The following is a 25,956-nucleotide window of genomic DNA, read 5'->3' as shown; positions in this document are numbered from 1 at the left end:
ACCTCCTGCCATCTCTGGTGAACATAAGAGCCAGACAAGAAGGTGTACAATCTCTGAAGTAAAGAGAAGAAGCAATGGGCCTCTGGCACAGATTTGACTGTGTCCACCAACACCAAGTTTAAGCAATGTGCATTGCAATGGACATAGAAGGCTTGTTTTGCTACAGACTTTATCCGTGCAGAGACACCCGAATGTCTCCCACTCATTACAGAGGCGCCGTCATATCCTTGGCCTACAAGGTGTTCACGGTACTGCAATCCATAGCGTTCAAGGTAATTTATTATCTTCTCCGTAAGACCAGCCGCATCAAGTTTGCTGAAATTGCAAAAAAACTTTCATGAACAGAGCCATTGTAGTAATACCTCAGCACCAAGGACATTTGTTCCTGTTTTTTCATGTCCTTAGTCTCATCAGCTAAAACACTAAACACCTCACTTTGTCTGACTTCTTGGACAATATCAGTCCTCACCATCTCTGCTAGCACCTCCAGAATTTCATTCTGAATAGTTGCTTTTTACACCCCTCTTATATTCAGCCCATGCCATCATGGCATTTATGTGGTGCTCTGCCTTGGTCTGCTTTGCAAAACCGCCATCTTTGTATAAGGCCTTTTTCCAGTTACAAAAACCATTAACTGATGAGAATGGTGTCTGAGGAACACAGGGGAGTGAAACATTTCTACATACAAAACAATGTGCAGAGTTCTGACTCTGGGAGTACTCAAGCCAAGTAAAGTCTTTGTACCACGCAGCAAAAAAAAGCTCTCCTCTTTCCACCTTGTCCTTCAGTTCTGGGGAATACCTTCATCACTGGTTGCACCGGGCCCACAGCTCTTGATTGCGAAATATCTACAAATACCAAGAGTAAAAAACAATTACTACTTGTTACATACTGCAATGGCTTAGGACTAGAGTAGACAGTTGTAAAGCATGCTGAGAGTTCAAAAATATCTTGTGATTCAATTCTATGGAGCTGCTGGTGAAAATCTTCTCACGCTAAATGAGCTGAGAAGTAGGCTAAAGTAGTGCAAAAGAATATGGACAGATTTCTTAAAAGAAAAGCTCCAGATGCTTCTGGACCGTCAACGTCCTCATGTAGCAGCAGTCCAGAGCGAAGAAGAAGAGACAGTATATCGACAATTACTTGTCATATGGCTTCATCTTTATCGGAGATCCATCATGTGCTCTTCCTCTGTGTCTGGTATGTGGGGACAAATTGGCGAATGAGTCAATGGTTCCTAGCAAACTGAAACGGCACCTGACAAAAAATCACCCATCTCTAGTGAGCAAGGATGCAGAATATTTTAGTCGACTGAAAATGCAACACGAAAAACAAGAAGAAATGATAACGAAGAGTGCAAAAGTGTCTGAGAAAGCATTAAAGGCAGGCTATCTTGTGGCTGAAATAGTAGCTAAGTCAACAAAAAAAACACACGATCGCTGAGACCGTTATCTTGACAGCATGCAAAGCCCTCGTTAACACCATGCTAGGCCCACAAGCAGCGAAAGAAATATCTAAGGTTCCCCTGTCAGATAATACAATTAGCAGGCGAATAGATGATATGTCTTCAGACATTGAAAGTGTGGTTTGGGAAAAAATCTGATCCAGCGGCAAATTTTCCTTGCAGCTGGACGAGTCAACTGACATAAGTGGGCACGCACAGCTCCCGGCAAATGTTAGATGGCGACAGTATCAGAGAAACTTTATTTTGTAAATCAATGCTCGACAAAACAACAGGAGAAGAAATATATCGTGTGGCAATGGAGTATCTTGAAGTTGAGTTGGAAGGACTGTCACAGTTTATGTACCGATGGGGCCACTGCCATGATGGGAAACACGAAGGAAAACCCTCATGTGAAAGCCACACTGCTTTTTACACAGGGAGGCACTGGTAGCAAAGACGCTCCCGAAGGAACTCTCTGATGTACTGGACAGAGCAGTAGATGTAGTTAATTTTATAAAGGCACGCCCACTGAAGAGCCGTCTGTTTTCGATTTTGTGCGAGGAAATGGGAGCGGAACATCAGAGTTTGTTGCTACATACGGCCGTTCGATGGCTGTCACGCAGCTCTATGAACTGAGGGAAGAGTTAAACACGTTCCTCAGTCAAGAGAAGTCAGAATATGCAGAGTTATTTGCAGACATGGAATGGTGTTCAAAACTTGCATATCTCGCCGATGTTTTTAAGCATCTCAATGACCTCAACACAAAAATGCAAGGCAAAGATGAAAATATTCTCACTTCTAGCGGGAAATTGCGAGGCTTCAGGTCCAAGCTCGCACTCTGGCGTTCTTTTGTTGAACAGGGCCAAGTTGACATATTTCCCTTGTGCAATGCACACTCAAACAGCAAACTCCCTGGGCTTATCACCCAGCATCTGAAAGTCCTAGAGGAGAGGTTCAACTTTTATTTTCCAGCTGAGACTTATGCTGAGTTTGACTGGGTCCTTGATCCTTGGAGTTCATCAGGACTGGAAAGTTCAAAAGGCATGCCACAGCAAGTACAAGAACAACTCGCAGACCTAAGGGAAGATCGCAGTTTAAAAATGAAATTTCAAGACATGGCTTTGGACAGTTTTTGGATAACTGAAGAAAGAATATCCAGCTGTTGCAAATAGTGCCGTTGAAGTTCTGATTCCCTTTTCCACAACCTATTTGTGCGAACTGAGTTTTTCTAGCCTGACATACATCAAGAATAAGTACAGAGAACGTCTGAGAACGGTGGATCAGGACCTTCGTGTCTGTCTCTCATCCATTCCTGCCAGAATTGATAGGCTGTGTGCATCATCTCAGGCTCAGGTTTCCCACTGAAAGTAGGCCTAAGTCCTTTAAAAAAGGTGCACTGTAAAAAGTAGTAAAAAAAACAGGAACAATCTGTCAGCTGGGACACCAGAAAAAAACCCTGTTAAATTACAGTAGATTGATTAACATTAATTAGCCGTAAAATAATTGTATTTTTCCAGTACCGAATTTACAATATATATCTGCAGGGGAAAGAACCTTTACCGGCTTGCCAGTGATGAAGCCTGTAGTGCTTTTCAGATGAAAACATTTACAATAGCGGCACTGCATTTGGTTTTAAGCCTGAAAAAAATACCTGAAATACAAACAAAGACAAATGCATCAATAACTCATAAGTATGTGAAGAGAACAACCATATTAAACTAGAGAGGGTACAATTTCTGGGGAAATTGTAGGGTGTGCTTGCTTGCGTCGGTTGCACAGGGGTCTGTATATTTTATATAAAAATGCATAGGGCCTACTTATTATTTATAAAGATTACATAGATTTAAAAGCATCTTTTTTTTGCTGCTCATCTACAACTCAAAATACGAGTGAAGTGTAGAATGAAATATGATGTCTTCTCATTTCCCCTGCAAGAGGCAGCCTCATAGCTGAATCAAAACGAATAAATTTGGCAGACCGGTGTAAAAATTTACCTAATCTCTATGACTTTAAACGTCCTTTTAAGTTTTCCCTTCTCGTGATATTTTCAGGCATTTAGCCTACTCATATTGCATTCATTCATTAATAAAGAACCCCCTTTGAAGATTATTCTACGACGTTACCGGCAGAAGATAGAATCGCGATTCAAACAGTACCATCTGCTAACTGAAAATATGCCCCCACAAACGTAAATAAGCTTGACATTTATTTAGTGGAAAATCGCTCATTCATAAAAAGCTCACTGGTAGCGATCATTGTCAGTAGCAACGCAAAATGCGATATAGCCCTGTGTGGAAAAGCTCCCCCGGTAAATTCTACTACTACAGTACAGTACTAGACTACTGCTGTGTTCGTCTTGGTAGCGGTTGCGTTGGTTGAATTCGATTAAACGTTACGTTGTATGGTTTAGGCTGAAATTAATTATTTTCATGAACAGATTGACAAAGTTTAGGCTGTGGCAATGAAGTTCAGGTTAGTAGTCAGATAGTTTCACCTATTGAAAGACTTTTAATTTAAGTAAGGGGAGTGCCAAACATGTTCTGTCGCCGTTTGACTTCCTAAACAGCTGTGTAGATGTTTAGTAGTGTGTCTCGCGTAGGCTACAGCGTTGCAGTGAGCAACACTGGTTTGAAACCACAGGTAAGGATAATTTCACCAACAAATCGTTTACTTGTAATGTAATGTCATAATAAACACTGAAAGACTACAGCTCATTCAAAATTCTGCAGCTAGATTATTAACCAAAACTAAAAGGAGAGAACACATTAGTCCTGTCCTAGCTACTTTACGCTGGCTCCCTGTTACCTTCAGAATTGACTTTAAGGTCCTTTTCCTCACATACAAAGCTCTACATGGACAAGGACCTAGCTACATTGCTAACTCCTTTATAAACTACACACCAGCTAGAACACTGCGATCATCAAATGCAGGCCTATTAGAGGTCACCAGAAGCAGTCATAAGAAGATTGGTGATTCGGCCTTTGTCAATTACGCCCCAAAACTATGGAACAAATTACCCATAAATATTAGGGAAGCAAACACTCTAGACATTTTTAAAAGACAGCTTAAAACCTACCTTTTTACCGAAGCATTTAAGTAATTTTATCTCAAAAGGGTTTTCCTATTTTTAAAGTTGTTTTCTCTCTTGAACAGAGATCTTATTGGGATTTTTATTTTTGTTTGAATTGTTTATCACTTGTATTATTGTTTTTATTGATGTTATGTAAAGCACCTTGAGCTACAATTCTTGTATGAAATGTGCTATATAAATAAAGTCTTACTTACTGACTTACTTACTAATAAATCCTACAACGAAAATGTATTTGTGAGGAACGTTTATTTTAATGATTGAAAACAGATGCATCATAGACCACTGTAGTATGTGTTGCCCGGGTAACAGAGGCTAATGTCATGCTAATGCCTCAGTGAAATAGTAGACTACCATTTCCGAAAGTAGATGTGGGCCTACTTCCTTAATAATATCAGCTAATATTGTACATTACATTTTACAATTGTGTTTCACATCACAAAGTAAAATAAGTAAATAGTTATCACCCTTGCCTCTTTGCTTGTGGCGTTTCTGCAGCTGCCTTGCAGTAAAGCTATAGTTAGCCTAGCTATCCCCCAAGTTAACAGATGCGAAACGAATGTTCTGCTACAGGTAGTCACGCGTGTTTTCGTGACGTAGTGATGTTAGTAACGTCAGTGACTGTGGCTAGCAAATTAGCCACCGTTAGCTTCACTTTTCGCCACAAAAACGTAACTTGAGCCTAAACCATGCAACAGAACGTAAATCCCAATAGAAGCAACTCAATCGCTACCAAGACAAAACTTTTGACACCTAGGTTGTCAATGTAGGCCAAATATTGACAGAGTTTTAGGGGGGCAAAAAGAATAATAATAATAATATATATGTGAGAGAACAAAGGTTGTGCTCTCGCCGAAGGCTTGAGCACACCCAATGATGCTTACGTATTTTCAGGGCATTCTTAAACCTAACAATGGCGCACTAGCCATCATGCCTCTTCTAGGCTTAGTATAGCTGGGTACAGGGGGTTTGGTGAGGCAAATTGATTAGTAAATATATGTTAAACGGCTTAAAACTCCAGTAGCAGCTATTAGTTTTCATGTTTATTAGCAATACTGTTTATTTTTCGGACAGAAATGTTATTGCACTCTTGCAAAAGGAGGCTTTATAGAGTACTAGCTGCTAACACAAAGGCACATGTGCTTTGAATGTTAGCTAGAAGTGGCTAATCTGATCAGCCACTATGTGATTGCAAAGCGCTAGTTACCAAGACTAGCTGGCTGTAACAGAGTCAATTATCACATATCACACATATCATAAGCCAGAATGCAAATGGAATTTGAAAATTAAAAATGTAACCTTTAAAAATACTAACGGGGAACATGCCATGCAACGTAGCGCTACCTAACCGTTAGGGCCAATGTTAAACACGTGCCAGTTGGAAAGGAATGCTAAGCTGTAATAGTTTTGGCGCACTGCTCATCGCTGCAGGTACTGACAATATAGCTATTTCAAACTGTTGAAAATAGATATATACAATAGACAATATATATTCAGTGCGTTCACACTGCAGCAATGCAACAACATGCTCTTCATTCATTTTCAATGGAGCCAGGAGAATCGCTTGCGTGGTGAATTGTGGGTAGCGACGCGACCCAATCCAGTATCCATGCATATCCAGTCCTGTACGATACGTCTCTGTATTTGTACAAAGACATTAATAAAAAGAATGAGGCCTGGCGCAGGGTTGCCGATGTTGTCGGTGCTCCTGGTGGGTTTTTTGTACTTTCAAATTCAGTCTCTCGTCACATTACGTAACTTCTTTCTTTGGTAACTAGCTAGCTAGCCCGGATGGAACTCCCTGGTCGTATCGACAGATTAGCAGGCTTTGAATAATATAACAAAACGTTTTTACACATTTCAACGTGTATGTCTATTAAACATTTTTGTATTTTGTATAGGCTACAAGTTGTATTTTGATCGATATTGCGAGTATGTAAACCCAAGTCTGCACACTTTGCCATGACGTTATACGAACTACAACAGTGACTCTAGAGAACTACAACTCTACATTAATCTGTCTGACATGCCCCCAAGCGTGGTGCACTGTGGGAAGGCGAGCGATGGCAAGCGATTTGTGTCGCTGCAGTGTGAACGCACTGTTAACCTAAATTTGCTGATTACCTCGTAGCACAAAGACAGGGAGCTATCTTTGAAGCACTCACCACTTCAAACGATGTTGTGACTTGAGAGGAAAATTCCAGAAGCCTAGTAGAACTCCGTTGCGCATGCTCAGACAATTATCGCTGGTCCCTCTTGCTCGGCCAACATAATAATTTTTGTGCGATGCTAAAAGTTTGGTAAACACAATTATAGATGTTCTCTTGATGAACATTTTGTAGTTCAGTAATGAAAATCATGCAATCATTGACCAAACATATTTTTCTTTTTTGACACAACCATTATGTTGAGGAAACATGTATTTCCTCATTTGTACAACTTTTTGCATCAATAATTTTTTACAGTGTACCTACGAACATGTCTTAATCTGCTAGACAAGTGGGTTCCCCTTCGTTCTTTTGGCGGGCAGTCTCACAAGCCCTACGTACCCGGCGTCATGGAGCCGACCAACTAAATAGTTATTTAGCACTAGCGTTGCTATCTGCATATACCTATAGCTGGCAGCTGTGCTCTGTTTTGCTCCTAGATAAAGGGCGTACAAAAATACAGGGTGTTGATATTCACAGCCTGGAAACATACCCATCTGCAACTGACGCAAGCAGAAATTGTACCCTCTCTAGTTCATATACATTTATTTATATATAAGAGCAGAAGTACAGATTCTTCTGGCAGAGGAAAAAATCACTCTTTCCCAACTCTTTCCCAAACCAAAACCCGACTTGAGATCCGCCTCCTAAAAGGAGAGTTTGAACATTTAGCCTTTTTCTGATTTTGAAACGCATGTTCAAAATATTCACATTGTATTTGTGAATAATGTATATTTGTTTGTGGGTCAGATTATGGCTCTGACTGTTAGGATTGTTTTATTTTGACCTTTTCAGACTTTACAAATCAAAACACTTACTACATTGACCTACATTGTTATACGTAGCCCCATTTACAACACTGGGAATCTGAATTTAGTAATCTTGAAAAGTTTGTATCTGGATCAGGGTGATCCAATGTTAATTTGAAAAAACAGTACTAATGTAAAATGGAATACCTGATCCTGGATAGCAAAACATGGGATTTCAAAGTCCAGATAATTCTGATCCAGATTCAACTTTTTGAACAACTGGCCCCTGGTCTATGTAACCTGTTAGCATTTGTGGCTGCATCCAGGATCCAAATTCATTCTATTGAGTGTTTTAGTGAAAACATTTTTTTTTTCTCAAATAAATTACAATAAAGTTGATGACCTTTCATGGACCCAGGATGGGAAAGAATATTTTATACATTTGGCAAAACATGGTTTCTCAGTGCATAATTTCCATTTCTGATAAGGTGTATTTAGGTGGTATGTCAAGCCTGTTTTATGATTTATGCCACCTGGTGGTTTTGAGGTCCATTTGAAATTAATTCAGACAGACAGAGAGACATTTCAAATAATTCCATGTCAGATTTTGCTGCCGTACCAGGAAGAACATACAGTTGGCGTGGTCAAGGGTGTGTAAAAACTATCCATCACCAAAAAAAAATCACAATTAACTCAAATGAAGTGACTAACAGATTGAAATCTTTACTTAAATTACATTAATGCTGATGCATTGGATATAGGCTGGGTATGTTTACAAGTGTTGTTCCTTTAATTCAAGACTACTTAATTGTTACAAAATATGTAGACATTGTTCATTTTTGTACTCAAATATATATATATTATTTTTTTCACTGAATTGTTATACCTCTTCATATTGATCTTCAGCTAGAGAATCTGTGGTTTGGGAGATGGAGCAGCGTCATCTCCAAGAGAAGTATCATCTGTTTAAACAGCAGGTTAAGGAGCAGTTTTCTCTTCAAAGACAGCAGCTCATCAAAAGGCACAAAAAAGTGAGTCACACAATTTGACACAAACATTCAAAACACATGCACACACACAAGCCTAATAGTCTAGATGGAAACAGGGCTCCACGCGCACCCCCGGCTTTTTTTATGCCACCTGATTTTTTTAAATCCTTAAAGTGTCTATTTTCAGAATCTGCCAGGTACCAAGCTGAAATAATGTCCCCAAGGCTTCATTTTTAACCCTTTGCTGCATCCGACCGGAACCCGAAAAACCAAAAAGTGATGTAGAAAGTGGCATAACATTTGAAGTAAATAACATATAGAGACAAATGAAGACATTTTCCCATACAATTCTGACCCCAGGAATTTAATGGAATGGTTATGTTTGACATTTGACAACATATTGACCCTATTTCCGGACAAAAAAAAATGGCCAAAGATGTGTAAAAGATCAACTATGTTTTCGTTTTCTCAAGCGCATAGGGTGATTTTGTTTTCACAACCTGTTATTTCTTTATCATTCAAGTGTCTATTTTAAGATTAAATTGGGTATCAAGCTGAAATAATGTCCAAAATGCTTTATTTTGAACCCTTTGCACCAAACCTGAAAAATCTAAATATGATACAAAGTGGCATACCTTTTGATGCAAACAACTTACAGAGACAAATGGACAAATTTTTCTATACAATTCTGACCCAGGGAAATTGAATGGAATTCAATATTATTCAATATTAATGTTATTTTTGACATTTGACAACATATCGACTCTGTTTTCTTTAAGTTATGGCCAAAAAATAATAAATAATAAAAGTTGACCTAAACTACTCATCTTCCTCATCATCACTGAAGAGATCTTCTAAGTCTATTTCTTCCAGCACTTCATCCTCATCATTATGTTCATACTCTCCATCCTCTTCACCCACAGACAAGTAGTTGTTGTTGGAATCAGCTACCTTGTCAAGAGCTGCCTGCTCTTCTGACTCTGCTCTCTGAGCCAGTACTTCAACAAGAGAAGGAGGGAGGATGGGTCCAATTGTCCAAACAGGTTCCAACACCTCCTCCTCTCCCGTCTTCTCCCAGCCCATGCCTGGATCATATGGTTTGGGGCTTTCGATTATTGCCTCATCTGCTCTCTTATAGCAGGCAACTCTGTAGTTGGCTCTCTGTACATGTGGGATGAGACTCACTTTGGGGGGTGGCAGGCGTTCCAGGTCTACTTTTGACTTCAAGTCCAGTACTTTGTCAGCACCGACCATTTTTCTCAGCATCTTGGCTCGTACTGCGTCAACTGATGTCATCCGTGCTTGGCCATACATGATGCATGTGAAGCTCTCCATCTCCCGTTGAAGCTCATCTGTGACCAGCCAGTCTGCACCAAGCTGCCTGAAAGCACTGTTTAGGATTCTGCTGGAGCTTCTTCAGGGGATTCACCTTTCCTTTGCCTTTAAAAGCGCTAGTACAGTCCTCCCCAGTAAAGACATAGAATCCCAGCAGGGTGCTACAGTAGTCAGGGCCCAGTGATTCACAGAGTTCCGTCACATTTATGAGTGTGCGATGTTTTCCAGAGCCGTGGTCAAGGTAGATGGAGAGGTTGATGTTGCTGGCATGGTAGAGGAGGATCATCAGAATGTCTGTGTCAGGTGTCCTCACCACACAGGACTTGTATCCCCATTTGACAGCCTGATGGAGGTACAGGACAATGCGGCTGTCTGTCCTAGTTGGACCGCAGTGCAAAGATCTCAGAAGTCTGGACCTGTTACAAATAAAGAAACTGAATACTACTACACAATGTTACAATTAATACATAAGACAACAACTGCATGACTACAAATGTTAAAGTGCCCAAATATGGTCTGCAATCGTACATGTGTGAATTCTAGAATTCATAATTCCAGAGCCATTTGGTGTACATATCATTGTAGAACCTAAATATTTTTTTCAAAGGATTGTGTATAGGGTGATTGCTCAAGACTTTTGTCAACTTACCTTTCCATTTGTTGATGTTAGGTCATAGCATTTCCCGTTAACACACACCACTGCTTTCATACTCTTATGAATCCGGGATGCTGCCTCATTGCTCCCCCAGACCTTGAGAAGCAGGTCACATAGCTGCTTCTTGTTCAGTTCATTACCAAGGAATGACTTAAAGTCATAGGGCTTCCGGGTATTTGGACCATCAATGATATACTTCTCAGTAAAGCCACGCCTGAGCCTCTCCTGGGCTTTGATGGAATCTGGCTGGTAGCAATCTGTGGAGAACACAAAATTATGCTTGGCAACCATTAGGTCCAGGAGCTGCATGCAAATCTCTCCACAGGTTGGTGGTAGGTTGGACATCATGTGGAAGAGGGCATTGCCATCCTGTATGTAGAGGGCATCCTTGGGGTAAGGTACTTCTTCATCCCTGTCCTTCAGCAGATGGTGAAGGATGGTGGCCTTATTTGTTTTGGCAAAATAGCCATCAGGAGAGCCAAGGGCATGAGGAACAGGCGAGAGGGGATACCGCATGAGTTCCTCAAGGTTGATGGGCATCTCCATAATCTGTGACTTTACGAGTAGCTGATAGGCGAGGTTACTCTGCTCCTGGTACACAAAGAGCTGCAATGGAAAGTAAAGAAATGAGGAAGGCATAAATACAACAGACCTTAACAGAGTATATTTTGTGTAATGAAATGTGCAATTAGTATAAGTTAAATCAATATCCACCTTCCCCTGTGCAGATGTAAGTTTGACCCTCTTGATGCAGTGATCCATCGTCTTGAGCTTAAGTTTCTTGAGGCGGTCAAAGAACTCCTTCCTCTTGGAAACAAAGCGGTCTTGGATGAACTGCTCCTTGGCAGCCCTCCCTGCAGCCTCGGCCCGCAGCACGTCAACCTCAACCTCTGGATCGATTGGAGCCCCAGATGCTAGGGAGTACAGTCGGCTTTTGTCAGGGATTCTCCAAAGGTTTGTGAAGCCCTTGATGGCAGTGATGACTCTCTGCACCGCCTCTTCAGACTTTTTTATCTGGGCGGGCTCCAGCTCACGGTGCTTGCCTGCCCTCGGCATCTCAGGGTCGTCAATCATGTCGCACATCTTCAGAGTAAGTTCATAGAACTGAGCTCGGGCAGAGCTTGTGCGGCACCACTTCTGGTATGCGCCGCAGTTGTTGAAGAGACCGAGTAGACCACCTGCAATGTAAAGAGGAAGAAGTCTTAATTTTATCACAACAACCAACATGAGCCTGTAATTGCATATAGTGATTATGTTTGTGTTCACACATTGACATACCTGAAGACTTCGCAAACTTCATGAATGTCTCCTCCATGGTCTTGTCCACTGCTGCAAGGGCCCCTGGGATCAGAGATCTTGTGACTGATATGGCTCCGTGCTTGATGTAATCAAGAGGATCAGGATGAGAGAGGTCAATGTTTGTTAGAAAGGCCTCAAACCAGGTCAGGTACCTGTAGGAAATGAAGAATAAATAAAGTTTATACTTCGGATGAGCTCCCACTTACTTATTTTTATATTGTGTATTAAGGGAATGATTGCATAGATTACCTGGAGTAGTTGTGGCTATCGTATGCAAAGAAGACATCTGCCATAGCACCACTGCAGTGGTGGAAGAGCTCAAAGTTGTTGGTTTTCACTGCAAAATCCATCATGAAGACCAGCCTTGCATGATCCATCATGGAGAGCCAGAACATGCCTGTTTTTCCCAGATGGCCCTTGCGTACCTTGTCTTGGTATTGCTTGTACTGATTAATCAGGTTGATGAGTGAGGGATTCTTCAGAGTGGAGTCAAGGTTCTCGCAAGTGCAGCAGTGGATGAGGTTGATGAGTGTCTCATGTGGTATGTCTGGTTTCTCCTCCTCCAGGAAAACATTGATGAGTAACCGTTCGAGTGCCTCTGTGACCGCCCTCAGACTGAAGAGAGCCTTGGCGTATGATTTGCCGCTCAGAATGTTTTTCAGGCAACCACTGGTTGCGAGGCCAGCTTCCATGAGGATCTCAGCATAGCCAGCTCCAAGACACTTGCGCCCAGTGAGCAATGACTCTTGGTTGTCAGCAGGAGGGGTAAAGTTGGCATTTTTGGGGAATTTGGGGCCAGCTCTTTTGAGTGCCAGCCCTGGGAGCGTTTTGGGAGGCGTGATCTTTAGGCGTCTCATCTTGGATGTCCTGTCATAGAGAGAAAGGGTCCTCTTCTTGGTGCTCACATGGCTCTCCTTCACCTCTTGAATCATGATTCCCCCGGCGCTGTTTACAACATTTGAGCCATGAACATTGGTTGTGATTCTGTTCAGGTTGTCCCACTCGCTGTGAAAAACAGTGTTTCCCTCGCCGGTGATGATTTGAGGGGTCAGCTGGGTGGAAATGTCATCAAAAGCCTTGGCCATTGCTGTCTCAAGTTCCATACTGAAGTCATATGTTTCTGAGTGTCCTAGTCGTGAAAGGATGGTTGTGAGCTACAAAGACAGAAAAATGCTTTAGTAAATATCAAAATCAAATACCTGTAACAAAAAGAGTTCAGCATTGACAATATAGGACCTCGTAAGCAGTAAATTAACTTAGAACTCACCTGTTTGCTTCTATAGAGGTGTTGAAGTGTGGCACATAGGAGGATGTGCTTTGGGAGTTTCCACTTGCTGTTAGTTGCTGCTCGACACACATCTTGTGTAATCGAATACACCAGCCTTTGTGTCTTCTCGCACTTTTTGCCATCAAGTGTCCCAGTCACCACTGAGCTCAGAAATTGTACAAGATGCTCTGGAAGAAGCACGTCCATCTTCACAGCATCTAGCTCCTGTGCTGTCGGGGGCCATGATAGCTCCTTCGACTCTTTGAATGCCTTTATAATGTGAGAATGGAGGGTGAGCTGCTTCTTGAAGTTGGTCAGCTGTTCCAAGTTTGTACTCACATCCAACTGCTTCATCTACAGTAATGCTAGAGTTGTATATGAGGTTTGACTCAATACACCCACGGTGTTGCACCTTGGAGAATGAGAGTTCATGAGATATGTCTTTGTCTCCTTGTAACCGTCTTGCCAATTTCTCACTGCGGTATTCAGGATTAGGAAAACCTTGAATTTCCAATGTCTTTATGTACAAGTTGCACATGGATCTTAGCTGGACAACCTCTTTGCCTTCAATCACATTCCCAAGAATGTAATCCTTTACCACACAATACGACTTGTTATGTGCTGCTATCTTCTGGGCCTGCAGGCTGTCAATGTTGTCTGCTGCCTTTTCTGCCCTCTCCCTTCCACGCTCATGGGTTTGGTACTCTGTGTTGAAGTTGTTTCTGCATGATAGATGATACTTAACTTCCATTGCAAAAAGGTCCTTGCCCTGCACCTTGCGATAAAGAGCCTCTTTCTTTAATTCCTGTGCCCTAGGTTCAATAACTTTCCAGGCTGGTTCCTTGTGTTTCCAACTCTGAAACTTTGTAAGCTCTTCAGTCTTGCCCTTGAACTTGGATTTTGCTTTGTCACAGAAAATGCACTGATTGGGAAACAAAAAGGAACACCTTCTTGGAGCTCCTTCAGATTGAACTGATAGAGATTTGACATGGCGCAGAGAGTCCTTTTTCATTGATGATGATTCACCAGATTTACAAGCCTTTGACACTTGTAAACGATCTATTTTTCCTGTAAAGCTTTTATAGCAGTTTTGGTGATAGCCAATTGTATCCAAAGGCAGGTCCTCTAATGTTAATGGAATCTGTTCACAAATATCCATCATGCAGTATGTTGAACTGGCTGCTTCACAGAGTCTCATATCTCGGATACTGTGTAGATCAGGTACCAACTGCCAACTGCAAAGCCCCAACATTCCAAAACTGGCAGTTGATGCTCAGTCAACTTTTTGGACCTTTTTGGAATTCCTTCTTTCTGTTTTTTTGTTGTTGTTTTTTTTTAAGTCAATTTGCTTTGTTTTGTTTACTTCAAAAGTAAAGCTATTTTCAATTTCTTCAGGTTCAGGATAGGTGCAGTAAAATGTTAAAATAAACCCCATTTCAGGCTGCTATTAGTATAATAAAAACATTGTCAAATGAGCTTTTTTAGTTGTTTTTGACCATATATGGTCAATATATTGTAAAATATAACAAATAACAATTTCCCTGGGTCAGAATTGTATAGGAAAATGTGTCCATTTGTGTCTGTAAGTTGTTTGCATCAAAATGTATGCCACTTTGTATCATATTTAGATTTTTCAGGTTTGGTGCAAAGGGTTGAAAATAAAGCATTTTGGACATTATTTCAGCTTGATACCCAATTTAATCTTAAACTAGACACTTGAATGCTAAAGAAATAACAGGTTGTGAAAACAAAATCACCCTATGCGCTTGAGAAAACGAAAACATAGTTGATCTTTTACACATCTTTGGCCATTTTTTGCTATTTTTGTCCGGAAATAGGGTCAATATGTTGTCAAATGTCAAAAATAACCATTCCATTAAATTCCTGGGGTCAGAATTATATGGGAAAATGTGTTCACTTGTCTCTATATGTTATTTACTTCAAATGTTATGCCACTTTCTACATCACTTTTTGGTTTTTCGGGTTCCGGTCGGATGCAGCAAAGGGTTAAAAATGAAGCCTTGGGGACAAAAAAAAAATCAGGTGGCATAAAAAAAGCCGGGGGGTGCGCGTGGACCCCTGTTTCCATCTAGACTATAAATCTTCCAAAACAGGTAAACTACGATGGTTCTTGTTTACATATACATTTAGTCATTTAGCAGACGCTCTTATCCAGAGCGACTTACAGTAAGTACAGGGACATTCCCCCGAGGCAAGTAGGGTGAAGTGCCTTGCCCAAGGACACAACGTCAGTTGGCATGACCGGGAATCGAACTGGCAACCTTCGGATTACTAGCCCGATTCCCTCACCGCTCAGCCACCTGACTCCCATTGTTGGATATTACTGTATCTGAAATTGTTTTTCTGAACATATGTCTAGAATATTTAGGTTCCTCCGGTAGGAGGGAACCTATTGTTATTGTTGGTATTCTTATTATTAGGTTCCTCCGGTAAGAGGAAAAAAGTCCCTGGTCATAAATTTTCTAATTTGGCACATTGATACTACATCCAAGTGGGTACCCCCACACCAAATATGGGCCACATCGGACGATAGGGGGCGCCACAGGCCACGCCCAAAAGTCCGATTTTCAAAGTGATGGCATTTCCACCCCATTGCTCCAATTCTTCTGAAACGTGGTGTGCATGCCTCATTTTTCATGAGGAACAAAAAAGCCTCAAGGACCCATAAGGTCCGCCATGATGGATTTTCCTGTACTGTGATAATTTGGGAAAACCTTCAAAATTCCTCTTCTCTTGAACCAAAGGTGAAATTGACTTGAAATTTGGTACAGATATGTATCATTGACGTATTTAAAAGCGTTACTTAAGGCAATTGAATCAAGTACAAAATGGCTGAAATGGGTGTATTTATGTAAATGTCCACATTGCCTCAATATGTTTGTGTCACTAAATCAAATGTATTTTTGAAGGATGGTTCAAACCTAATAAGCTTTAAGGTGACATGCCTCTGAAGTACCATGCAAAGTTTCACCTTGATATGTCAAAATATGACTGAATTACAGCTGTTTGAACTTGGACCAAATCTGACAATGCTCGCCATTGGAGAAACAGCTTTTTTTAATTATCCAGTTATTGAAATTTGTGTATTCCATGCCTGGGAATGGCTCAATTGGCTGAGATGTTGTGCTGGTAATCAAGGTTCAATACCAGTCAGAGGCATAGTTTTTAATTTTTTATTCTGACCAAACGGTTTCTAGTCTCCCGATAAATCCTCTGGTTGTAAAACATAGCAATGCGTGTTTATTTGAGCCCATCACAACACATCTGTTTAGCGAGACTGTGTAAACCACTGCAACACAAGCCAGGTTCACCACAGTAGCTAGCTACACATGGTAGTGTTAGATTCACAACTGAGTTAGCTCTAATGAAGTATATTGATTATTGAGGTGGACCCCTTGCCTGTTGCGCAAATTATTTCAGTGACCTAAGCTAGGACACACGGCCACTGATGCTAGGCATCATTTGAAATTCTCTTCCATGACTTATGTTGAGTTATGGCACCCCAAACAACCTAATCTAAGCACTATGAGTAATATATTCTTTACAGCAGCAACCAGGTCTAGCCTGACGTTGTCATACTCATAATTCTAGTCAGAATATGAGTCTGAAAACTCTCCGTTGGGCTGTGACTACGGGGCCTGTTTCAACCGAACTCGTAAAACAAATGCCTCTTCGCTCAATTGGATAGACCTACAACCAATCAGAGCAACGTAATATGTTGTTTGTTGAAAACGAATTCAACCCAAGGGCTCTTTCGTGACGTTGTTGATTACGTTACTGTTGATCATCTGTCCATCATCGTATAAAGCCCGCCCTGGCAATTTCATTGGTCCGTCCAGATCCTGGTTTTATGTAGTTGTTCCCAATACGAGACCCTCCAGACCCAACTTCCCGACCAAATTCTTTTGTGGGCGGGGAGAAGTTGGGCTGGCAGCCAGGCTAAACCAGGTCATCCCCATGTCTTGTTTTGATAGGAAATGTACATATCTTGATTGTGGACAACTTTTTGTTCCCCAATGTCAATGAACAGCCAAATACAGCAACAGCATTGACATTGTTTAAAATTACCACAGTCATTTTCTCACTTGTTGTACTTCTAAACTCGCAGAATGAAATCAAAACAACCACTAACGCGGTGGTTTCATTCCACCTTAGATTTAATGAATGGTCACATTTATAATCTTTGAAATAATTTGATCAGTCTTCAAAATATTATAATTATATATGCATATGGAAAACGTTTCAACAACAATGATATGGTATGCAATGCCATAAATTAATTATACATTACATGTTTATAATATTTTGCCATTTTGCGGAGGAACCCGCATCGCTGCTTGCAGCTATATTTATGTTTATTCTCATATCTCTGCAGTGGCCTATACAAATTAAGTAAAAATATCAACTGAAAATATCTTGACAAAGATTTAACTTGGGTGCACACTGCGGTTTTTAATAGTCCTTTGTGACTGTTGGTTATCAAACTGTACATACATGACCCCTGCAAGGAGTAGGCGGATCGATCCTGAAGGATTCTCCTGTAAAAATATTGATACAAAGATGTTTGTTTCAGTGATTTTATTTATTTAGCATGAAATGTAATGTTTAAAATAAGTTTTGAGGCTAATAATACGCCACACACGTTGCTCCTCTTCCCCTGCTTAATTTTGAGGTTGTCCTGCCATCATGCGCTAGCAAGCGCAAGCCAATTAGCAGAGTAGACACTTTGGGCTGTACATGAGTGAGAGATGTCATGATGGCAGAAAGAAAGAGGAGCATAGTGTGGCATTATTTTTTGCAGGAAAAAAACTTGCAAACTGGGATGTGCATTTACATTACTGTGGCAACACCACCAACTCATACAAAAAGGAGAACTGCTAAATAAACGGAGAGGAAGAGGAAGGAAATCCACCTGGCAGTGCAGGCTATAAAACAAAAGTCACTAGCATAGGACTGTCCAATTTGAATAAAACGCCTAAATAAAGCATACCCAAAGTAAATTGAAAGCTGTATTTGAACAATTTGGAGGACATGCATAGATGTGGTCTGTTTTGAAAGGTGATGATCTTGAAAGGTTCTTTCCCCTATTGTCAGAATCCCTGTAAGTGCTACTGGTTTTGAGTAATAGAAGCTTTAACACAATGAAATAGAAAGTTTTTATTTACGCCTGAATTTTGTTTTGCATACAGATGCCTTAAAACCCTGTAAGATCCGATAAAAAATTTCAAAATCACCTTTAGCTCTCCAAAAAAACACATTTGCAAATAAGATTTTTTTTGGAACTACCACATTTACATTAGCAATGGGTCCTATTGTCTTGCAATGCTATTTGATACATTTGGTCTTTCAAAAAAAGACCAAACAGTTTGGTGAGAAGGTGATTCCAGCATTTTTTAGGGATCTTTATGGAACAGGCCTCTGGAGTTCCATAAAGACCACTAAAAAATGCTGGACTTAAAGTCCCAAACCTGACTTGAAGTAGCTTAACAAGTCAAGCGGGGCTAAAGCGGTTCCATAAAGGCCCATTTCAGCTCACGCAATCCTACTAATTCAAGTCAGATTTAAGTAGTCAAGCTAATTGCGAGTGCACCCTATTCTCAAGCAGCCCGAGGTAGTCAAGTCAAGTCAGTTTTATTTATAGAGCACATTTAAAAACAGCCAATGCTAACCAAAGAGCTGTACAAAATCATCTAATAGGGCAAAACAACAATAAATAATAACAACAAACAACACAATTACAGTAAGCACGAGTGACCCTAAAAAAAAGCCTGACTCGAAAGCCAAAGAATAAAAATTGGTTTTAAAACGAGACTTAAATGTCTCGGTGGTGGGGGGATGACCTGTTAAAAATTGGCAGTTTATTCCATAGAGTAGGGGCTACAGCTGAAAAGGCACGATCACCTTTTGTTTTCATCCGAGTCTGTGGAATGGCTAAAAGGAACTCGTTTGATGATCTAAGGCAGGGGTGGGGAACGTCCGGCCCGCCATTGCACTGCAGGAACCATATTATTAGGTGCATTATTCGTTGGCAGGAGCACTATTTTAATATGTGGAAGAGGACCGTGGAGGCGTGCAGCGTTGCGTACCAATGTACCAAAAAATTTCGCCTGCGCGCCCTGCGTGCTCGCATTAAGTGTGGAATTCCTTTATAGCAAATCAAACCCAGAATACGTTGATGGTTTGGGCTAAGCCCCGAATGTTTACAACATATGGCTCCGCGCCTGATTAACACTCAGATCGATAATGAAGGATCCAAAATCTTTGTGTCTATTCCAATATGTAATGATAGTATTCAATGACACAAATCTGTATTCTAGAAAGAGTGGTCTGGAGTCGCAGAGGTCCGATAATATCAGCTTTAATGCAGCAGTTGGAAATCAACAAGTACAGAGCTCTGGGGTTGTCTACGTTTCCCTACCCGCAACAGAGTTTGGGCTGGTTCACGAAGTCCAACTGGCTATCTTTCCCTGCCCCAGCATATAATATACAGTGCAAGTAAAACACAAGTATGAAAAGAGGGTTGAGCATGTTCTCTCGTGCATCAGGGAGTTGTTCTTGCCTACGCGTCCCACCTGCTCGGGTGCCATCTCCACCCGGTTTCAAGGTTGTTTCTGAAAATGCAGAGATAGAGACACAAAGAACAGCCTGCTTCCCACACTCAGTGTGAGACCCAATGTTTAAGCCTGAGCACACTTCTAAGTTCATAAGACAGAACCTTAATAAGCACAATGCACAACTTTACTAAGCACAATATATTCTATACCGGCCAGTTCCGGAGAGATGAGGAAAGACGGTCTTTTTCGGAGTCCTATAACAACGCCACAACCAAGGCACGAATCAAATCACCAAGTACATGGCTGGGTTATTCGGCAAAGCTGGATTGTTTGTGTTGTTCGCGTATTGTGAGCCTTGCTGGCTTTTTGGAAATTGGAGTGTCCCTTCATTTTCTGATGCCTTCGTGAATGGTGTAAGAGATTGGCTGGTGTCATCTAACATCCAACATATAATGTTACAAGACATCCAGCTTCATGTGGATGCCTGTTTAGTGTATGAGCAATGGAAGCTCAATGGCATTATTGACGCAGAAATGGAGAGAGGCGTGCGTAACGCAGCACATTTCTGGTGACAGGTGTCGGAACGGATAGTGTATGTCACTCTCACACTTGCATAATGCAGTCTGGCATTCAGAAGGCACTGTGAAAAGCAGGGGCAGCCCAACAGTGGGAATTTTCTCAGTATAGTCGAACTGCTGTCATTCTACAAACCCGTTCTGAAATAGCTTTTAGAACGGCCTGCAGGATCTGTTAATTATTTCAGTCCTCAAATCCAAAATGAGCTGTGTGACATTAAGGGAGAGATACTGGTAGCCCCATAGCCAAAGTTGACCAGCTGAGTCAAGTTTAGCGCTACATGAGTGATAAGGGATGCAAATAATGTCGCTATAGAGATTGCAGATATCAGCAGCTCAGCTTCAACATAAAATCCTGGACAGCAGGGATGGGCTGGATTGTTCAAAATGTCATGGGCAGGGATATGATGGAGCTGATAACATGAGCGGGGTCTACTCAGGTGTGCATGCCAGAATAGCAGAGAAAGAGCAGCTTGCTATGTACTATGTGCATTGCGCCGCGCACAATCTTAACCTGGCTCTCAACAACTCCGTCAAGAATGTGCCAGATATTTAACAATTTTACAAAACTGTTGAACTGTTCTACACGTTCTTTGGGAATAGCATTAAGAGATGGTCAAGGGGGATACTGGATGTTTCATCCGGGAAACTGCAACTCTGAAACAAATGTGTCCCACTTGCTGGTCATCAAGGTATGAGTCCCTTGCCGCCCTGAGATACAGATATATGGACATAATGAAAGCCCTCACAAAGATCGTGACAAGAAGGACAAGGTCGAAGATGCAGCAGCACTGAAAAAGAAAATGGAACAATATAGTTGTATTTTTTGTTGTTGTTCTGCAGACTAAGGTCTTAGAAACTGTGAACGTTGTCTCCAAAATTCTACAGGTCAAAAACGCAAACCTGCACAAAGCAGTAAGCCTACTCAGGGACATGATAGAGGTCCTTACCGGATTCCAACAACATTTGGAGGAAGCCAAAGTCACTGCGAAGACCCTTGCAGACAAATGGGGAGCTCAGAACGAATTTGAAGACACTCGGAAAAGGAAGACGAGGCATCATTTTGATAAGCTATGCAAGGACCAGCGACTGTCTGAAGGAGTCGTTTTAGAGTCAACTTCTTTAATGCAAACCTTGACATTGTGCTTCCCTTGTCACTGGAAAAAAAATACTTTTTGTGGCACAGTCTACTGGTCAACATGAGCTACTAAACCTAACACCGTTACAAATATCAGACGTGGAGCGATAAGGGCATATACTGTATTTTTATTTATTTATAGACGAATAAGCTTACACTCGAAAACTGCACATTGGTGCGCGTCACCCACGCGGACACACCACAATTCTTTTATATAACAAAACAACATACAACACCAAAATTGTGTCTTAATGGACTCCAATATATATGTAAGAACAGCGAAACGTAAGTTAAATTTATCACAAAGTGAATAGCAAATCCACAAGCAAGCAAGTGGCAGCAATGCAGAAACAGTGTGCACACATTCACAAGCAGGAGAGTTAGATTTAGGCATAGTGTGGATTTTTGGCACACCGGTACTGTTTGGTCTCATTTGCTAGCTGGCTGGTCTCAAAGCTCTCAGAAAGAGGCCGCTAACTGGATGTTGGTGCTGTATTATCAGTGGAAGATCTTGGCTTTTGAAAAAACATTGGGAACTTTTGCTACAGATTGTAATTTTTTTTATTTGTTAGGACTTTTCTGTGCCCCGCTCTGCCATTTTTTTTTCAATTTCAAGCGATCCAATCACTCAGCACACACTCACTTTTTAGACCTTTAAATTTGAGCGGAAAAAACTACTAATTAGCGTGAAGCCGGTCTCACACCAAAACTAAAATCAGCTCAACCTGTGGCATATGAGGGGCAGTGCGGAAAATACTTGTTTTGCTATTTTATATACGGGAATTTTTTTAAATATGATTTGAGATATGATTTTTATGGCATAAATGGGAAACATTATTATTATTATTGTCATTCCTTTTCTTTTTTTAAAGGTAGCACATCCTCATGACACAATTCTCAAACACCTTTCCCCTCATCACCTCCCCTTTGCAGGATACAGAGCGGACATGCCAATTTCACAGCATTCTGCTAGATGAGTTACAGTCTGAGCATGCACAGAAGAAAGGCGAGCTCCAACGAGCACACCGCATAGAGACCAAGGCCAAGCTCTCCCTCTTGAAGGAGGAGCTGAAAACACTGGGGTGGAGTGGTCCTGAGCAAAGACAGCGCCTAGCACTGGTGAGTGTATGAACCTCTTATATGTATGAGAATCTTTTATTTGAACAGTATCTCATAGTTCTGTCTGCTGTTTTATCCAAATTTCTTACTAAAGATTTGACAGAGTGTACTGTTGGCTAGGAGTAGACACCTGTTGAAGGATTGAGCCCTGGTCCTCTACTCTGTGGTTAATGAGCTCCAGACTGAAACACAACTTATTACTTCCTCTTAATACACCCAATGTTCATTCACAGACAACAATGTCATCATCCCACCCAACACCTGTAAATAATGAAATCTCTCTTTTCAGTTTGTTGCAGAGGAGGAGGTCAGACAAAAACAGATGAAGCAGAGTTTAGAGGCGGTCCAAGAGAGTCAGTTTCTGGATCTCCGGCAGCAGTGTGAAGCCAACATGGCAGAACTCCAACAACTACAGGTACAAGATGAATAATGCAACCGAACAAAAACCATAAATGCAATTAAGTTTAGAAAAGCATGTTACATTGCGGTACGTTGTGTTACCGTAAATTATTGGCAGATTAAATGTGAAACAGGTAGTATTCATGGAGATGGGATCAGACTTATTTACGGCATTTGAGTTTGTGAGAAATAATATCTATTCCTTGTCGCTGTTCTGGGTGTGTTATTATGCTATTGTGCATACATGCTTGTCTAAATGGGTGCATGTGTGTGTGTAGAAAGATAAATTGCAGTTGCTGGTGGACATGGAAAAGAAGAAGATCCGTGGTCTAGATGATGAACACAAACTGGAACACAATGAGTGGAAATACAAACTGTCTTTCAGGAAAGAGGTATGAGAGTAATGGAGGTTATAAAGGGAATAAAAGGTCACGCAAATTAATAATAAGTTATCTAGGAGGAAATTAGTAACAAAGTATCTAAATTAAGATTCTGTCAGTGTTTAATTGTTGTGCTAATACTACCCATAACTAACACCCATTCATTATCTATTGATTAACAATACAACCCAGATTCCCTAACACACAATCTGATTATGACGTTGCTTTATAATGAATTTTATTTAGTATTACATCACCTTTCTGGCAAGTAGAGCAGGGGCCTGTTCCATAAAGGCAGCTCAAATAAGTTGGACTTGAATTAGCTTAACAAGTCAAGCGGGGCTAAAGCGAGGCCAATTTCAGCTCACGCAGTCCTACTAATTCAAGTCAGATTTAAGTAGTCAAGCTAATTGTGCGTGCACCCTATTCTTAAGCAGCCAGAGAGGTAAAACATGGATCAAACAAGGGACTCTTATCTACATAAATATGCTTATTTGTCTGTTACATTAAGGCAACGTGTGAATTGTTTAATGCGTCGTTTAGTATTGTGGATTAAGATAATACAGAGGTGTCTGCTCTTTTCTAGGATAAGTTACAGAGGGGATACACATTATATCAGGCCGTTTTTTGACCTGATATAATGTGTACCCCCTCCCCTAACATGCAAAGTGTGTGCTATTTTCTGTGTTCTTTTGGTCACAATAAACAATTGTGAGATAATATGGAGATGCCAGCTATTTTCTAGGATAAGTTACAGAGGGGATACACTGATTGATCAACAATAGTTGATCACTGAGCCGTGGCCTACTGACAACTAATTATGAGATATTTTCTCGTAATTACGAGATCTTTTCTCTATTACGAGATAAGGTGTCTATTTTCTTTTCTATGGTGAATGCAATACGCTTCCGTATTTAAGTTATTACTACTGAAATAAAAAAAGCAATCTTTGTGTGCAGGTTTTAGAGGAGGACCTGACTCATCAAAGAAGGGAGAAGGACAGAACAAGGAGAGGTGACCATGAACAAGAGTCAAAATCTACAAATCGGAGAACATTTTTTTTTGCCAACCTCAACCTCTCTTAACCTTTTGAACAATCATAACCTATGGTGTGGCAGGCACATAAATTGGAGCATTACAGGAACAAATATTAATAATATTAAGTATTCCTTTAGCAGAGGCATTCATCCAAAGCGACATACACAGGACAATTTTAACTGCCGTGTCTTGATCTGCAGCCAAATGCTAAAACAAATACCTATACCCCCGCCGATCTAATTTACATTTTAGAATTTACAGTGACATATTTATCTACATTTATTGTTGGTTATTCTACTTGCAATCATTACATTTAATTGTAGTGTTTTACACTTACATTAACTTTTGCTTTTCCCTATTAAGGAACTGATGGTGAAGTTAACATTGTATGTTTTACTACAGAATTACTACAGCTATTGACAACAATGAATTTACTATAGGAATATTTTTAGATTTAAGTAAGGCGTTCGACACGGTAAACCATTCTATTCTTCTAAAAAAACTAAACAAATATGTGATCAACGACGCGGCACTTAAGTGGTTTAATAGCTATCTATCTGACAGGAAACAGTACGTTATCCTCAACGAGAATTCATCTTCATGCAAACCTATAACTTGTGGAGTGCCCCAGGGATCAATTCTGGGACCTCTATTATTTTTTATATATGTTAATGATCTTGCCGAAGCATCCAAAACTTTATTTTGTATCCTATCCTATTTGCTGATGACACAAATCTTTTCCTTTCACATGCAGATTTTGATTATTTAATACATCTAACCAACCAAGAATTAGATAAGGTCATTACTTGGTTCGAAGCCAACAAGTTATCAGTTAATATTAAAAAGACATTCTATCTTATCTTTTGCAGTAAAAACAAGACATGTAATAGGAAAAATGCTAATATATTCTTAAAGAACCTTCCACTTTCCCAGGAATGCCAGGCTAAATTCCTAGGAATATTAATCGCCGATCGATTAACATGTAAGTCTCACATTGCTATGACAGTAAATAAAAGTTCGAAAACTATTTGGATGATAGGGAAAATTAAACATCTTTTATCTAAGAAAACCTTTACAACCATATACAACAGTTTAATCTACCCATACCTTACATATTGCAATATTGTTTGGGGAAATGCCTACAAAACATCTTTACACCCTCGATTAATTCTACAGAAAAGATTTCTACGCATTGCCACTAGTTCCAGTTTATACACCCACTCTACACCATTATTTGAGAAACTTAGAATTTTGAACATTGATGATATTAACAGCTTTTTTTATAGCCCAATATATAAACCATAACAGGTAACCCTGTTACCTTTGACGGTTTCCTTAATTTTCGTTCTCAGATTCACAATTACCAAACTTGCCAATGCGCTAATTTACATATCCCCCTTCTCAGAACCTCTTCTGCCCAAATATCTGTCAAATTCAAGTGTGTCACAATATGGAACGATCTTCCCCCCTCTCTCAAGAATTGTACTTCCTCTTTTCTGACCTTCAAAAATGATCTTAAAACATACCTGTTAAAAAAATCCAACACGGTGGAGTTGTCTCTCAATCATTTATATACCATACCATTAATTATTGATTACCCTTTCCAGATAATTTTCATTTACTATGTATTACTTTATTATTTATTGTTGAATCAAAGCTTTAGTCATCTGTGTATCCGTATTGCATTTTTATTTCTATG

The 25,956-nt window shown here is 40.4% G+C and overlaps 1 protein-coding gene across 1 annotated transcript in view; it reads left to right on the top strand.

Moving 5' to 3' along the window:
* Positions 1–25,555, top strand: part of si:dkey-81j8.6 (serine/threonine-protein kinase 10) — a 61,661-nt gene extending 36,106 nt beyond the window's left edge. Inside the window, exons 13-17 of the mRNA XM_067233629.1 lie at positions 8,395–8,519; positions 22,255–22,440; positions 22,730–22,855; positions 23,118–23,231; positions 24,179–25,555. Of these exons, the coding sequence (XP_067089730.1) occupies positions 8,395–8,519; positions 22,255–22,440; positions 22,730–22,855; positions 23,118–23,231; positions 24,179–24,304 (677 nt within the window). The 3' untranslated portion in view covers positions 24,305–25,555. The remainder of the gene's footprint in view (positions 1–8,394; positions 8,520–22,254; positions 22,441–22,729; positions 22,856–23,117; positions 23,232–24,178) is intronic.
* The last annotated feature ends 401 nt before the right edge of the window (positions 25,556–25,956 follow it).

This window comes from Osmerus mordax, chromosome 1, assembly GCF_038355195.1.
Source record: "Osmerus mordax isolate fOsmMor3 chromosome 1, fOsmMor3.pri, whole genome shotgun sequence".
Classification (NCBI taxonomy): Eukaryota; Metazoa; Chordata; class Actinopteri; order Osmeriformes; family Osmeridae; genus Osmerus; species Osmerus mordax.
This window is presented reverse-complemented; position numbering and strand designations above follow the sequence as displayed.